Source organism: Protobothrops mucrosquamatus, unplaced genomic scaffold (assembly GCF_001527695.2).
Source record: "Protobothrops mucrosquamatus isolate PMUCROS unplaced genomic scaffold, P.Mucros_1.0 scaffold2158, whole genome shotgun sequence".
In the NCBI taxonomy this organism is placed as follows: domain Eukaryota; kingdom Metazoa; phylum Chordata; class Lepidosauria; order Squamata; family Viperidae; genus Protobothrops; species Protobothrops mucrosquamatus.
Genome location: NW_015388254.1, coordinates 305,782 through 323,934, shown reverse-complemented (window position 1 = coordinate 323,934; position 18,153 = coordinate 305,782). Strand labels below are relative to the sequence as shown.

The 18,153-nt window shown below is 41.8% G+C and overlaps 1 protein-coding gene across 1 annotated transcript; it reads right to left on the bottom strand.

The window, feature by feature from the left end:
- Window positions 1-1,020: 1,020 nt before the first annotated feature.
- On the bottom strand, window positions 1,021-17,679 carry LOC107294931 (protein Njmu-R1). Its single transcript, XM_015824205.2, is given in 11 exon segments — window positions 1,021-1,097; window positions 1,100-1,289; window positions 2,727-2,830; window positions 5,557-5,696; window positions 5,820-5,884; window positions 7,873-7,992; window positions 9,653-9,710; window positions 10,386-10,526; window positions 13,827-13,952; window positions 16,163-16,237; window positions 17,483-17,679. Coding segments are annotated over 11 exon segments (1,239 nt in total). The 5' UTR covers window positions 17,626-17,679.
- Between the last annotated feature and the right edge of the window lie 474 nt (window positions 17,680-18,153).

Below are 18,153 nucleotides of genomic sequence, written 5' to 3'. Positions count from 1 at the left end.
TATGCTGAATAGAACAGGCTTTTCCCATCAAGGGCTATTCAAGCAAAGAGTGGACGTGCAAAGCAGCATGATGTAAGAAATGTCAAAATATTTTTTTCTATTGTGTACGTTAAGTATAGTTTTCCACGAACAATTTTGTGCATAGATTTTATTTCGGATGTACTGTTCAGCTTTCTTCCCATCCCCACCCCCACCCCGTGAGTGGTTGATATAAGCATACCTCACCAAAACCCCATTATCTACAACTTGTAAAAATGGGGTCAGGTTTTACAAGTACAAATATAAATAATAATAATTCATTTGACCGATGTGTAAATTTATTTGGCGCTTCAGGTTTAGCTGCCCTGCTTTAAGGTAAATAGCTTGTTGCTGAGATGAGATTTGTATGTGTGTGTGTGTGTGTGTGTATAACAGCAAGAGAGAATAGGAGCAAATCCATATGCTTGATCCAGACGTGCAACTATGCTGCTTTTAGCTAGCCAAGATCTGTACATGTATCCACTCAAAAGCCATTTGGACAGCTACACTGACACCCCCTTCCACCCAAGTGACTAGTGGTGACAAAACCATTTACCCTTATTTTGTCTCCAGGAAGTATAGCCTGGATCCACACACTATGCTGAAGTCTAGATCAACCCCATTGTTCTTCGTCTATAGCAGCTGGCTCTTACTGAAAGTTGCGGCCTAACATGTAGGGATTGCAAACTATGGATTGATCCTGCTTTTGACTGGTTTATAAGGAAAGCCTAAACCCACTTTGGATACCAAGTGACGGTGGTTTTGCAAGCCAGACAGACAAGAGAAAGCAGAGAGGAGAGCGAACACTTGAATATTCAGCTCGTTTCCATGCTAACAAATACCAATTTAACTCAACCTCACAGAAGATGCTATGGGAGGGGTTTTTTTTTTCCTGGACCACATGTTTGTGTCCTGTGAGGAGCTGGGACCGAGTGCAGCTCTCCACGGTAAGTAACACATGATTTAACACAACAATGGCCTACATGCTCAAGCACTGTGATCCTACATGGAGGCACGCCGATTTGGTACTGTACAAGCCACCCTCGGTTCACGAGGAGGATTTAAGCTCCAAGCTGGTCTCTCATGAATTCTTCCAGCACGCTGATGACATTCCTGGCTTCCTGCATTTCTGCATATTCTACTTTGACAATCTTCAAGAGCACATCTCCACTGCCGCAGTTCTTCAGAAACAGGTAGCACTTGAACAACGCGTAATGGCTCATTTCTGCCTGCCGGATGAACCGCTTCAGGTTGTTGATGTCCTGTATGGCCTGGAAAGAGAGCAGCCAACATGTACAACAGGTGTCCTGATCCAGCTGAGAAAGCCTACACAGAAACCCTGATCCACATAGTCTCTTCCTTGATAGTGTCACTCGGATAAAGCCAGTTGCACACAGTCCACCAGGCAAGAAGGGTGGATGATTTCCCCCTGCAGGGCAAGCAGGACAGGCTGCTGCTGTCCACCGCCAATAGATGTATTGTACACATACGGTGGTTCTCTGGACACTAATATAAACTCCTGCACCTCCTGCATGCTGCATGTTAATATTCAGGAATCGGGAGCAGTAAATGAGAAATTTAGTAGGAAGGACTTCTCATCTTCAAACTAAACCAGCTTATACAGGAGGAAAAGCAGACATCCTCCAACTAACAAACGTTTCATTGGATAAATGGCCTAGATATAAATATATAGAACACTTATTTGACTCTTATGAATCGACGTATTTAAAATGTAATCTATAACTTAAATGTTTTTGAATTCCTCAAGCCTTACAAAACTGACTACACATTCCCATCATACGTGTGCCATAGTGTTATGTGCTCCTTCTATACAATTTTATTACTGCTGCCCCTGTGCTCTACAGGTGGTCCTCGACTTACAACGGCAACTGAGTCCCAAATTTCTGTTGTTAAGCGAGGCAGTTAAAGTGAATTTCGCCCCATTTTTTTCAACCAGTCTTCCCAATGTTGCTAGGTGAATCACTGCAGTTGTTAAGTTAGGAACACGGTTGTTAAGTGAATCTGGATTTCCCCATTGATTTCGTATGGCAGAAGGTCGCAAAAGGGGATGGTCACATGACCCCAAGGACACTGCGACCGTCACAGGAGCCAGCTGCCAAGCATCTGAATTTGGATCACATCAACACGGGGATGCTGCAAAAATGGGCACAAGTCATGTTCTTAAGTGCCACTGTAACTTCGAACGGTCACTGAATGAATGGTTGTAAGTCGAGGACTACCTGTATGCCTTATGCTAAATAAATAAATAATCAATATTATGTGTTCCTACACTGCAAGGCTGTTGTTGTGGTAGCATCAAATCACGCAGGCAAAAGCCACCCTTTATAACACAGGACTCAGATTGCACTGCTTTAGAACAAATATACTTGAGCCACAATTGTTGTGTCTCAGCATGAAGATCCAAGCCAGTGGTGTCTGGTAAAGAAGCAATCCGGTAGTATTAGAACAACAGAAACTTTGCCGCTGGTTTCTACTGGAGATTAATTTAAACCCAGTTCTTTGTCTAAAATAAGATTATGATTTGTGAGTTGGGAAACACATGAGACTCAAAAGAAATTACGGTACATGAAAGGTTTCATCTTCCACGATTTCTAAAGATCACAAATAGCCGCCATCTCTAAGCCAGTGCCCCGGCTGATGCATTTGGACTACAATTCCCATTGTTCTTGCCCAGCACTGATAGTTACCTTCAATTTAAAGTTTTCCAGTATTTGTCGAAAAAGAAAGGGATTGCCCCCTTCGGAAACGTTCAGAAATGCTTGTGTCCAATCCTCACAGAACCTATTCGTTCCTGAGACATTTGTTGGAAAAAAAGAAAAATCTGATTATTTCAGTCAATGCAGTAAATTTACAGATGTCTTCAAAGTTACCTGAAAAGGGTTTTCTACAAGACTGATATTCCTTATCCACTTACAAAGGAAGAGAGTATTATGGTTTCCTGAGGCTTCAAGAATGCACAGGCTCAGGATGCTACTCTTTGGCCATCAATCTCACAATTGCAGATAAATAAGGATCAAAATGTAAATGATTGCTCTTATCTAGACTAACTATGGAAAGACCCTACTCTCTGGAAAAGGTTCCGATGTTGGGAAAGGTGGAAGTAAAGAGGAAAGGAGGACCAGCAGCAAGGTTTGAAAGCCAATGTGGTCTCATGATACAAGCACCAGACTAGAAACGAGGAGACGGTGAGTTCTAGTTCCACCTTAGCTATGAAAACCAACTGGGTGACTTTGGACCAGTCCCTCTCTCTCAGTCCAGCCCACCTCCCAGGGTTGTTGTTGAGGGGAAGATAGGAGGAGGATGGATCATTAGGTATGCTTGGTGCCTTGAGTTATTTATAAAAAGAATAAAGATGGGATAAAACTCTAATTGAAACTCAACATTAAGAAAACCCAAATTCCTGGCAAATAGATGGAGAAGAAATGGAGGTAGTGACAGATTTTATTTTCCTGGGCTCCAAGATCACCGCAGATGGGGACTGCAGCCAAGAAATTAAAAGACGCTTACTCCTGGGGAGGAAAGCTATGGCAAATCTAGACAGCATACTAAAAAGCAGAGACATCACCCTGCCAACAAAAGTGCGTATAGTCAAGGCCATGGTTTTTCCAGTTGCAATGTATGGATGTGAAAGTTGGACCATAAGAAAGGCCGAGTGCCAAAGAATTGAGGCCTTTGAACTATGGTGCTGGAGAAGACTCCTGTGAGTCCCCTGGACTGCAAGGCGATCAAACCGGTCAGTCCTAGAGGAGATCAACCCCGACTGCTCCTTAGAAGGCCAGATCCTGAAGTTGAAACTCAAATACTTTGGCCACCTAATGAGAAGGAAGGACTCACTGGAGAAGGGCCTAATGCTGGGAAAGATTGAGGGCAAGAGAAGAAGGGGATGACAGAGAATGAGGTGGCTGGATGGAGTCACTGAAGCAGTAGGCATGAGCTTAAAGGGACTCCAGAAGATGGTAGAGGACAGGAAGGCCTTGGGAAAATACCACATATGTTAAGTAAAGAATGACACATGATAGCAAAAGAATATATATTTAAGGCCCAACAGCATAGAGAGGCTGTTTCTGAGTTTTATAGAAGCCTTTGGGTGCACAAAACACTCAGTAACAATGAGCTTCTAGCTTGGATCAAGAGTTTTTCTTAATTGCTTTGTGGCATAACATAAAATGCCATCAACGCTTTAGTAGACCAGCAGTGAGTTTGAAGAGATGCTGAAGATACAATTTTCTAGGCCAGCCTTGTTCAAACTGATGACTTAAAACATGTGTCAGATTTCCATTCCTCTAGGAATTGCTATCTGGCAATTTTTGGATTTGACAGTTTTAAGCCTCTGGAGGGACCCCAAATTGTAGCTTTAGGGTGTCACTGCATAATGTTCTAATGAATCTGAAGCATGCCATAAAGACCAAGAAAAAATTGACAGCGACCTTTCAGAATTCTTTCTTTCTTTCAAGAGAGAGAAGGAAAGAAAGAAAAGTACTGTTTTTCCCAAAGGACCACCTTTTGGATTTGCTCTGGGCTTCTTTAAATGAAGCAAATAACAAAGCAATTTATATGGAATAATGACCCAATCAAAATCTCTGTATTGGTCCATGGTGATAAGCCTTCCAAATCTGGGAATCAATTTGCTATATTTGAGTATATTAGATGAATGCTAGTAAGTAAGGCTAGACTCAAATAAGATTCTCCCTTAAACAACTGTCTTTGTAGAGAGGTCTAAAATAACACCAGCCTCTCAACATTCCTTGTGCTCTTGTTACTGAGCACCACTCAGGTGCTAGAAGTGGAGTGGACTGGAGGCTAAAACATATGAGGAACGGTTGCTGGAATTGGGTATGTCTAGTTTAATGAAGAGAAGGACAAGGGGGGACATGATAGCAGTGTTCCAATATCTCAGGGGCTGCCACAAAGAAGAGGGAGTCAAGCTATTTTTCAAAGCGCCTGAAGGCAGGACAAGAAGCAACAGATGGAAACTAATCAAGGACAGAAGCAACCTAGAACTAGGGAGAAACTTCCTGACAGTTAGAACAATTAACCAGTGGAACAACCTGCCTCCAGAAGCTGTGAATGCTCCAACACTGGAAGTTTTTAAGAAGAGACTGGACAGCCATTTGTCCGAAATGGTATAGGGTTTCCTGCCTGAGCAGGGGGTTGGACTAGATGACCTCTAAGGTCCCTTCCAACTTTATTATTATTATTATTATTATTATTATTATTATTATTATTATTATTATTATTATTATTATTATTATTATTATTGATCATCGCACAGTCAGCCAGATGTTCAAACTGGATTTGGCATTTTTGTCTACCTATCGAGCCCTTACCCAGGACTTGGGACAGGCAGATGTGGATGTTTGATGGTATTACAGATATCATCACAGGATGGAAGCAGTTCCTAGTAAGGCCGCCTTTTGCAATTATTATTACTATTACTACTACTACTACACTACTACTACTGCTACTACTATTATTATTATTATTATTATTATTAAAGCATCTCCTTCGTAAGCTTACCTGCGCTGTGGAAGCAAAGCTGTGGCCCATTCAAGTCAATCACCACTGATTTGCACTGCTCCTCTGTTGCTGCAGCTGTGCACGAGGAAGTCATCATAGTTTCCCTGACCAGATCTTGAAAACTTGCTGCTCGAAGGAACCTGGAAAAGGATGTAAACAGATTTCCAGGATGTATAAGTCAAGAGTCAAGTTCCGTTAAGCAGTTATCTCAAAAGGAGCAAGGGTGCCCCCGAGAAATATCATCCTGAGGGACCTTTGCTTACCTGTTGATATCCTTCTCTGTCTTTTCTTCAGATCCATTCACTTCAACAGGACTGCAACTCAGAGCCTGGAAAGAGCAGACCCAGCGTCACCACTTGGTATAATGACCTAGCCTTAAGACTGCAATTCTATACTCTTTTATCTGTCTCAGGAAACACTTGGCCTTATTGCCCAGCAGATGTAAAGGGCTATGCTGTTATCAACCAGCAATTTCATTTTCAACAGGTGTCAGTTGAACATCTGTCCGTTCGTTTTTGTCCTTCCTTCCTCTTCCCGGCCCCTCAGCATGTACAGGTTAGTCCTCGACTTACAACCACAATTTAGCCCAACATTTCTGTTGCTCAGCAAAGCAATTGTGAAGTGAATTTTGCCCCGTTTTTAATGACCTTTTTTGGCCACGCTGGTTAAAAAAATCACTGCAGTTGTTAAGCATTAGCAGGGTGAATCTGGCTTCCTCATTGACTTGGCTTGTCAGAAGGTGGCAAAAAGTGACCCTGGGACCCTGCAACTGTCACGAATACATGCCAGTTGCCAAGCATTCGAATTTTGATCGTGTGATCGTGGAGACGCTGCTACGATTGTTAAGTGTGAAAACTGATCATAAGTCACTTTTTTTCAGTGTGGTTGTAACTTTGAACTCAATGAATGATTGCAAGTCAAGGACCATCTGTGTATGTAAACTTCTCCCTGGCCTCCATTTTATTTTCAAACAGCTTCAGTTGTGTTAAAATGATAATGAGCAAAGGCCAGAGGGCTTCCTGATCAAGCAAGAATTTGACCTCAAATATTGATAAACTAGAGCAGTGGTGGAGAACCTTTTAGGGACCGAGTGCCCAAACTGCAACCCAAAACCCACTTATGCATTGTCGGGTGCCGGGTGGGTGTGGCCCATTGGGTGGGCGTGGCCCATTGGGTGGACGTGGCTGCGGTGGTAACGGCAGACTGGGTGGGACTAAAAAGTTCAATCAATCAATTCCAACTTTGCAAGATCTATTCCCCCCCCCGTGAGAAATTGAAATTGACTGATTGATTGAAATTTTTTTTTTTGCACACGGCGGACGCCTAAAGCAAAAAGGTTTTATAAAACCCAGCTGAAGGCCCAGGACTGGGGCGATGGTGCGCGTGCCCACAGAGAGGGCTCTGAGTGCCGCCTCTGGCACCCGTGCCATAGGTTCGCCACCACTGAACTAGAGCCAGTTTGGTGTAGTAATTTAAAGTTAGGAATTCTAGTCCCATCTTAGGCCTGAAGGTAGTCTTGGGCCAGTCACACTCTCTCTCGGCTCTAGGGAGGAAACAATGGCAAACCACTTCCAAAATCTCGTCAAGAAAACTGCAGGAATTTATCCAGACAATCACCAAGTGTCAACACTGACTCAAAGGCCAACATATCAAGAACAGTCAAACTCTATTGAAAGAAGATATTATTTCTGGCATCCTACCTATTTTACTCTCTCTCTCTCTCATATCTGCAGAGAAACTGTTTTTCAAACTCTTTGAGCTAAGGGCCCTCTCTAAGCATAATTGAATGTATATATTTAAAAACATGTAACTAAGGGAAATCCATGTGTCTAAAACTGCTGGCCCAATTTTAAAATGAATTATATGTACAACTTAAAGCGAGTGCTCCTTAAAGCCAAAGGTGTTGTGATGATGTTATTCAAGCTGTCGAAACCTTACTTCTGACCAAATTGTTTAAGCCATTCACGCTTCCCACAAACAGCCCCTTGCAGTATAGTTCTACTGCTATGTTGTGTTGCTTTCCTGAAGGTAAAGAAATAATATGTTAAGGACAGCAACTAGCACATCACGTCATCTAGTGTGTGGTCTCCCCTCCACCCTCACCGTGCCCGGTAAAATTTCGAGAAAGAGCCACACGCTAGGTGACACGATGCGCAATTAAAGATTGTTTGAAGTAGTGAAGTCTTATTGTATATACTTTGACTATCACAAAAGTTGCAGCTAAAGCAACTAATAAACAAGGCAGCCCGTTGAACAAGAAACCCAAACAAAAGCACAACAAAGATCCAAGAAGAGTGAACTTCGTATGGTACTCACAGCATGTAACACAAAGGCAAGTTTCTCCTGGAAAAGCTTCACCACCCTCTGAATAGGGCACACCAAATCCTCAAACCAAGTTCTCAGGAGTGGTTGAATGCTGGTCTCCAGGTTGCTTTGCTGCATCCAATTAAAATAACAGTTGATCACCTACAGGATATGTGACTGTAAAGGGGAGTTCAGTGAAACAACTCGGGACAGCTTCTTTTGAAAGTGTTGATTACTTTTCAGCCATTCCCTATTCCAGGAGCCTACAAAATTTCCCATGGGGCTAATTTGCTACCTTGAATCAAGAAAGTGAGTGAGAAGTAGCAGCGTAATAGCCTATCCAAACAGCTATATTAAGCTCATACAAGCAATAGAGTCCCTCCTCCCTAGTCTGTCTTTTAATAGCTATAGTCCTCCTGTACTATTTTACAAATTATTCTTGAAACTTCCAGAGATGCTAAAAGTGTTTGTGGTGAATCACAATAAGCTACACTCCATTAACACAAGTTCAGGACACACACACACACACACACACACACACACACACACACACACACACGAGTGTTAGGAGTCTTTATTGAGGCTTTCAAGCCTGAATTATTCCCCAGCAATTCCTTGTGCCAGCACCAGCCCACATGCAAAGACCAGGCAACTCTACTAGGCAAAGGCAAATCCCCAATAAGGGATGCCAAGCTATTGTAAAGACAGCATTTGAATTTTCCTATATGCCCATAAGTAATCTGCAAACTAGAATAGATACTTCTTTCAAGATTTCTCTTTAGAGAGAAGAACTATATTAGCTTCATTCAAAAGTGACACATTCAAAACTAAGAGAGATCTCGGTGTGCTGGGTGTCAAAGCGTCAATAGCAATAGCACTTAGACTTATGTACTACTTCACAGTGCTTTATAGCGCTCTCTAAGCGATTTACAGAGCCAACATATTGCCCCCAACAATCTGGGCCCTCATTTTACCAACCTCAGAAGGATGAAAGGCTGAATCAACCTTGAGGCGTTCAGGATCGAACTGCTGGCAGTCGGCAGAGTCAGCGTGCAATACTGCATTCTAACCACTGCATCACCACGGCTGTTGGTGGCATGTGGGTGACACAACACTCCTTAGCTTGAATGATGTCCAATATTTTCACAGAGATAGTACGAAGTATGACAATCTTGAGGTTCTCCACATAATTACGCTCATAAAGAGCTTGATTCCCACAGAACAACTATAAACTCTAAACAAAATTCTTGAAGGCCAATTTTTCAATTCTCAAGCAACATGAACACTCTAGAGGGACACCATGCAGATAATACTGGAAACCGCTAAGAGATGCAGGAGAATCAACAGTCAGATTAGCCTGTTTCTCTTCCAACTACAAGGTAGCAAACAATTTTCCATCTTGATCTTGAAACAGAAACTAGTTTCTTGCTAAGTAACTTGGAAATGCCAGATCCCTTTTCTACTCTACCACGGAGATGCACAAAAAACAGGCCTACAGCACACCAGTGCCTGGGAAGTGAGATAAAGCTTCTTTAATCAAGATTTCTCTAATGCCACCTTAAGTGATTGAGGATCATGAAAATGAACTTGTCTTCCTCAGCTAGCCTTCCTTATCCTAGATAAGCAATTCTGATTAGGGATCTTCACAGGGAACTCAAAATAACTTCCAAGCATCTCAGTTTGATAAACTGCTCATAAAGCAACCAACGTTTTCCATCTTGTGGGGGGGGGGAGAAAAACTGAAGGAGTCATTCAAAATTTATTAAATTCAAATTTATTCATCAAGACTTACCTTTGAATCTAAATAAGTCTTCATATCTTGAATGTATCCATCAAGCTCAAGTCTGAATGTATCACTTTTAAGGAAATAATGCTTTGGTTCTGCCTAATCTTTATGTTTAACTCATTTTATAACTGATGTGCTGCACGTCTGCTAAAGATATTTTAAACATCCAGATATTTTTATTTATTTATTTATTTATAAAATGTATTGGCTGCCCATCTTACCATCGGGTAACTCTGGGTGGCTTACAGATACATCTTAGTTAAAACATAAAATGTTAAAATCAAATGGGGAGGGTGGGGTGAAGTGGGGGGGGGAGGTGGTATCCATTATTACTCAATCAACCACCTCCATTGTGCTGTTCCCCTACTGGGGCCCCAAACCGACTGGCACAGCCATGTCTTTAGACCAGGGGTAGGCAACCTTGGCTCTTTTGTGACTCGTGGACTTCAACTCCCAGAATTCCTGAGCCAGCATGGCTCAGCATGGAAACCTCTCCCTTTCCCCTCAGCATGGCTGGCTCAGGAATTCTGGGAATTGAAGTCCCCGAGTCATAAAAGAGCCAAGGTTGCCTACCTCTGCTTTAGGGTAAGGAGGGTATAACTGATATTCTTAGAAACCTAAAAAAAATAATTTGGGAATGTGTATGAATCGGAACAAAGGGATTTTTTTTTTTAAAAAAAAAGGACTTTCCTACTTCATCCCCATTTTAACCCAGACAGAAATAAGAGTAAAAGGATATAGTTCAAGTCCTTTCTCTGAGCCTCCCAAAAAACAGATAACGTACTCCAAGGGACTCTCCCTCGATTCAGGATCAGCTCCTTCTGCACATTTTTCTGGCTGGAACAGGCAGTAATAACAACCAACTCGAGTTTCTGGAATACTGAATTAATCACAGGGGTGGTTGCACCAAATTAGTTTAATGCTGTATTTCACACTGCGGTTTACCTGTTCATCGATCTCATTACAAACGAAGCCCTTATTTTAATTCAGTCAGAATCAACCTCCAGAGGCAAGAATCTACACAGATTGTTAACTCCAGTCAATACACTTTGCTTCATATTTCTGTCAGCCTCTTGATTCCACCTCAGACCAGTGCTGGTGAATGGAAAGCCAAATCACTCGCCTGCTATTCCTGTGTACAGGTGGTCCTCAACTTACAAGCATTCGTTTAGTGACTGTTCGAAGTTATAACGGCACCGAAAAAGCAATTTATGAGCGTTTTTCACACTCATGATCATCACAGCATCCCCACGGTCATATGATCAAAATTTGGTTGCTTGGCAACTGGCAAGTGTTTATTACAGTTGCAGCATCCCGGGGTCGTGTGATCATCATTTGTAAGCTTCTCAGCTGGCTTCAGACAAACCAAGTCAATGGGAGAAACTGGATTCGCTTAATGACCGTGTGATTCACTTAACAACTGTAGTGATTTGCTTAAGAACTGTGGCAAAAAAAGTTGCAAAATGGAGCAAAACTCATTTGATAACTACCTCCCTTAGTAAGCAACATAAATTTTGGGCTAGATTGTGGTCATAGGTCAAGGACTACCTATAGTCTATAAACATGAAATGGATTAAATAAAGATAAAACATAGCCAAAACGAGTGTTTCAGAAACCAAAAATCGCTAACTCTCAATGCGTTTGGGTGGAGTTGTCATTTAGCATTTCTCTGGCTAGATCTAGTCCCTGGAAGAGATTATTCCTGCCCTCTAGCCTGCTTTTTAAAATTCAGCGGATCAAAGAATGGTATGAATGAAAGAGTAATTAAAACAGACAGAGATTAGATGAGGAATTCATGGCTCCCTTGTCTAGTATTCCAGTACCAAGGAAAAAATGTAGGGTGGGTAGCAAAGTCTGCTGATAATTTCTGCTGGGACCCTTCACTCTATTTACAAGTTTTCCAACCAAACTCAATATGTGCCTTTTAAAGGGATGAAATGGTCATTAAACTGATCAGATGAATTAAATGCTGTTAAATATTCTCAGGAAAACAAAAGGAAAAATACTCTTGAAGACTATTTCTGCCGGATAAGTTCTTCTTGTTTTCTCGACAATATTATGAATGTAATTTGCTCTTGCCTTCCAATTCCCAGACTCATCATCTAGCTTAGCAGTTCCTGGTTGCTCAGGATCCAAGTCCTATCTCTTTCTGACCCTCCTTAGCTTTTCAAGGATGATCAGGCACCAGTATTAGCCGTGCTATTCTTAATAAGTTCAGCCCTTCCAAAAAACTGCAAAGAGCACACAATAGGCAATACTTTAAAATTGATTTAGGCTCTAATCACATATACAGTTGTTCATTAACCTGGGAATAGCACCATTAAATTGGGAGTTCCTTTTAAACAAGAGCTGTACAGCAGGGGTGGGCAACCTGTAAACTTCAGCATCCCATTTCTAATACTGTAGCACCCATTTTGGTGGCAAAACAACTCAGCACTTTTTTTTTTTAAGGGAAGGAAGGGAGGGCTCTTCCTTTGAAACTGCAATTTCGACTGGTTTTTCTGATAAGAGTGGGTTTGCCTGCCGGAAACCTCCTACTCTTGTTTCCATTTTTAGCCCATCCTAATTTCTGCAAAAATTGCAGAAAATATTTTCATTTTGCCCGTTTGAGCACTGACCGCCTATGGTTGACTGGCAGATGGAGTTGTAGTCTTGAGCACTGCAGTCTCCACCCCCATCCCCCCACCCTGAAGTATTACAACATGAGGAAACATCTACACAATTCTATGCAACAGCCCTCTGCCTGGCTGGCAGTGTGATGCAACAATTAACGGACGCTCTTGTACTTCCTGGTTGGGAAACCTGCCATCTTCCATCGGGTGTTGCTAAAATATTAATCCCCTCAATACCAGCCAGCACAGCCAGTGAGGCAAAATGTTCAGAGTTTTAGTGCAGCACCCTCTAGAGGACCAGAAGTTGCCTTAACTACTTGTAGTGCTTCATGTGTGGTGATTACAAGCCTGTAGATTCACTAGATCAGGGGTCTTCAAACTTGGCCCTTTTATGACTTGTGGACTTCAACTCCCAGAATTCCTCAGCTAGGCATGCTGGCTGAGGAATTCTGGGAGTTGAAGTCCACAAGTCATAAAAGGGCCAAGTTTGAAGACCCTTGCACTAGATCCTATATTTATTTAATGATACACAAAAGTCAACCCCCCCTCCCTCCAAAGGGCTAGCCCTTGCAGTGGTATATGTATTCACACTCCCATTAAATGTAAACATGAAATATATTGCCAGGCACCTAGCTCACTATCAGAGTTCAGTATAAGCTTATTCTACCTGTTTTCATTGATGAAGAGAACATTCATTGAATAATAGTAAGATGAAGTTTATAGTTCAGAATTCAGAGTATATGCATATTGTCTTTTGTAAGCTTAAGCTCTTGAAACCCTTAATTTTACAGTTATTAAAGCTGTCATTAAGAGCTTAGATAATGAGTATGTATATGAATACAAATAGTTAACTTACAGCAGTTCATTTAGTGAGCATTCAAAGTTATGGCACTGAAAAAAGTGACTTATGACTGTTTTATCATGCTTATGACCGCTGTAGCACCTCCGTAGTCACGTGATCAAATTCAGATGCTTGGCAACTGAGTCATATTTATGATAGTTGCAGTATCCTGGGGTCATGTGATCACCTTTTGAGACTTTCTGACAAAAGTCAATGGGGGAGACAGATTCACTTATCAATTGTGTTACTAACTTAACAACTGCAGTGATTCACTTAACAACTGTAGCAAGAAAGACCACAAAATGGGGAAAACTCACTTAACAATGATCTCACTTAGCAACAGAAATTTTGCCCTCAATTGTGATTGTAAGTCTAGGACTACCTGTAATTTCCACAACTTAGTTTAGTTGGACCGATATTAAAAATACCACAGGATCAGGACCAGAACATCATTCTAAAAGGCAGAAGAGTTTTTTGAGCTGGGAGGGAGAAGAGCTTGTTTTACTTTGTTCTGCAACCAACACTTCAAAGGCATGACAAGGATGAGACAATTCAGAAATAGCACTGTTCAATCTTTGACTTGTAAAACAAAACTTAAAACGACATTTCCATTTTGTTTACACACAATTTAGTAAAAAAAATGGTATCACTAATTTATTAAGAAATCTACAATTAATTAAAATTGCTTGATATCACTGGAAGTCCCAGCACATATCTACAGCCTTACCTCAACTCGACAGTTACAACATTGCCCATCCCCTCAAACAAAGCTCCTTTGTTAAGATGCTTGGCAACCAAACTGCGCAATTCCATCTCAGCTTCAGCTGGTAAATTAGTGTCCACCAATGAAATGCTTCATAAATGAAATAAAAACAAAATAAAAAACCATGATTAGGTAAGATAGAGCTTCATTGTATCTATTTAGTTATAGACCAGTCCTTAGTACTTGAGAATAATTGTCAAACTTTCAAAGAAAAAGATACCACTTCCAGTTGAGTATGAAGTTCCAGGCATGTCCCATTTAAATAAACAATCAAAACACTACTTGTAATAAAACCAAGAGCCACAAAGTTGCACGCTTCAATCATTTGAACTATGGTACAACTCCATATGTTTCAATGTGCATGAATTACAGACAGGAACGAAAGCATAGAACTGAGGACCATAAACTTCTCAATTAAATTTTCCTTGATTTGGTCTCCTCCCCCCCTTTCTATAATTATCCTTATTCACTGCTCATACTAGGAACAGGAGTTCCATTTGTAATAGTAGCAATAAAATTAGTTCGCTTCTTTTTAAGTATCTGTTCTTAGAATGTTGACAAATTTCTTCCAGGCTGGGAAATACATAAAAAATATATATTAATGAGCTCTCATACTTTTTATATTTACTTGTCAAGCGCAGGAAATAAGGAGTCCAGGCAGTTCAAATGAATATAGGTGAATTGTACGCTAATATTCTCCTCCACAAGAATCTGAACTACTAAAGGTCAAAACAAATTGGTGATAGATAAGAGTCAAAAAGAATTCAAGGTGGGCTGGACTTAGATTCATAAATAATCTGTCAGAAGACAGAAAGAGGAAGAGCTGCAGAAGTGACAACAGTCAGATAAGAGGCAGCTTAGCCCACAGAAGCAACATGGGCATGGCAAACTTCTCAGAAGGGTCCCTCTCTAGTTTCTTGGATGGTAAAGACAAATGGGGGAGAGAAGCCCTTTGAGACTTGCAAGACTGATGTCAGCCTTATGAGGAATTCCAGGTAAGAAGCACACCCAGAAATACAGGTAGTCCTCGACCTACGACCACGATTGGACCCCAAATTTATGTTACTAAGTGAGACATTTGTTAAGTGAGTTTTGTCCCATTTACGATCTTTCTTGCCACAGTTAAGTGAATCACTAGTAACCATATTACCGTTAGTAATACAGTAGTTAAGTGAATCTGGCTTCTCCATTGACTTTGTTTGTCAGAAGGTCTCAAAAAGTGATCATGTGACTCTGGGACACTACAATCGTCATAAATATGAGTCAGTTGTCAAGTGTCTGAATTTTGATCACGTAACTATGGGAATGATGCAAAGGTCATAAGTGTGAAAAGCGGTCATAAGTCACTTTTTTCAGTGCCATCGTAACTTTGAACGGTCACTAAATGAACGGCTGAAAGTCGAGAACTACCTGTAGTAGCTACAATTTTATTGTAAGGTGATATCATCAGAATCTTGCTAGTCTGAAAGTACATCTCTTCCTCCTCCCTAAAAACAGGGGGTGGGGGGGGTGGGTCCCTTCTGAGATGTTTGCCACATCATTATTGCTTCTACCATCTCATTATAGAAAGAATGGGATATGAGTGCAATTCCACATGCTTGACAAATCGGCCTAGGAAAGTAAGAAATCTTTGTCAAGATACTCCAGCTAGCCTTAAACCAGTGGTTCTCAACCTTTTTAATGCCGCGACCCCAACCAGTCGTAAGTCGAGGACTAAACCGGTCGTAAGTCGAGGACTAAACTGGTTGTAAGTCGAGGACTACCCAACCAGTCGTAAGTCGAGGACTTTCCCTGCCCAGGAGCGCCGCACATGCGTGGTTCCGCCCCCTGCGCCAGCCGAGGCATAGCTGGCAAGCGGCAGAGACGGAGCAGGCCGACCACCAGCTGGCCCAGACCAAGGGAAGTAAGGCACCCGCCGGAAAAGGGGAAAAAAATGGCAGACAAAAAAATGGCGGACAAAAAAAATGGCGGACAGCCTTGCTTGGCAACCCCCGTGAAATGGTCGATCAACCCCAAATGGGGTCCCGACCCACAGGTTGAGAACCACTGCCTTAAACGAACAGTTTACACTGAGCTAGGGAACTCCTCAGATAGTTGGCCCTCAACCTATTCAGAAATTAGAACAAAAGCACAGCCTTAAATCAGATCCAGAAAGAATTCACTTGTGCATTCATAATGCATCAAGTTACATGTTTGGTAACAATTAAAAACGGTTAATGGGAACAAGTGATATGCACATACCCCTCTATTATAACAATCCAAGATACAGCACGCAAAATCATTCTGCCAAGTTCATTTACCTGAAGTCATCTGAAGGTGTTTCAGCTGACAATTTGCTTGGACTCCCAACATCACTGCCTGTTCCCTGGTGTAATCTGAAAAAGTCAAACTAATTATGAATGTCAAGACAAAATGCATGTGGTTATAGAAAACTCCAACACTTATCATTATTACTATCATTGTTCTAAGGGAGAGGGAATGAAAACCTGGACTGGGAAAAGCAGATTGGGATTTCTGGGAATTGAATAGGCAACTCTAGGAGTACTTTGGATTCACAATGGGCAAATGGTACCTTGTTTTGAGCAGCCCGCTGAACAACCCAGAAGAGTTTCATTAGATAAATTCATCTGTTGACAGACCTCCTTTAATAGCAATTTGTTTTCTGTTAATTCTGTCTGATTTTTGAAGACTGCCTGGACAAGTCCCTGCAGTTTTGTTGGCAAGGTTTTTCAGAAGTGGTTTGCCATTGCTTGCTTCCTAGAGCTTAGCGATAGGGACTGGTCCAAGGTCACCCATCTGGGTTTGTATCTAAGATGGGATTAGAATTAATGATCTCCCAGTTTCTAGCCTGAACCCTTAATCACTATATTACAGCAAACTGGCTCTCATTTGCATCATCATCATCATCATCATCATTTTAGTCATTGCCAATCCATTGCAGGATGAAGGCCTCTTCCGCATGTTTCCAACATCACAAGACAAGATAGAAAGACCTGCACATGGATCATTAGAGAACAAACAAAAGTATATGATGCCATCAAGAGAGTAAAAGAATTGAAATGGAAACGGGCTGGTCAACACAGCAGGAAGAACTGAAGGCCGGAAGACCAAGGCAGTCATAGAATGGATCCCACTTGATAAAAAGCATCCACAAAAGAGAGCTACAACAAGATGGATCCACGACATAAGCAAGTATTGTAGGCCCAATTGGCAAAAGAAAGTTCAGGACCGTATTGGTTGGAAACATGCACAATAGTCCTTTGAAGGAAAATCAATATCCCTGGGGGGGGAATCGAGGCAAGATTTCATGAGCAGACATAACCTTCTACATGATCACAGATGGAAACTAGAAACTGGACTAAAGTAATTGGATTTATTCGATCAACCATTTTTACTGTTACCAAACATTTAATCCGGTGAACCCCAGATGAATTGAATAACAAGCCCCATCGCTCTCAGCCAACGGGGTGGGACCGCGAAATGAATTCATCCAAGACCCCCAAATTCGGAAAGGCTGGATTATCATAAAACACGATGAAGGATTGGTAAGAGAGATCTGCAGCCTTTTATGATTCAGGCTGGAAACACAAGACCCAGCGGAGCAGCTGCCGCTCTCTTACCCGGAGCCTCGGTAGCCGTACAAGCAGTGGTAACTGTTGCTGCTACGCTCCGGTTTCGGTTCCTCGGGCAAGCCGCCTCCCTCCTCGCTGCTCTCCAGCTCTCTCTCATCTCCGTCTACGGACTCCTGAAGGGAAGGCAACATCTTTGCTTGCGAACTCGAAGCAAAGAAAATCCGTTCCCCCTATTGCCGTACAGCGCAACGCTCTATTCTTCTCGGCTCCGCACTCTGTCCACATAACGTCACAAAGGTTCCGGTCACAAACACGTTGTCACGGCCGACAAAAGACAGAGGCAGCCGTGGACTCCTGAAATTGGAAGGATGTTGCAGGCGCACGCGCACGCGCGCGCACACACGTGTCTCTTCAAGACTCGCCTTGGTTCAGTTAACATTCATTCCCCAATTTTTCGGAGTTTTTAAAAAATCGGTTCAGCACGCTGTATTGGATCGGCATTAGTTTATTGTCACTGAAATCAGTGGATTTACATTCACGATTTGTCTAAATAAAAGTCATTCTAATTGTAAACTTGTTTATGTTTACTTCTAACCTTTGGGCTATAATAAATTGATTTGATTTACACACGAATTACTGATCTCAGTAGAACTCAAATAGGCATATACGTGATGGGACGGTCAAATTGTTAGTTAGTCCTTGTCTAACTTAATGCTCTT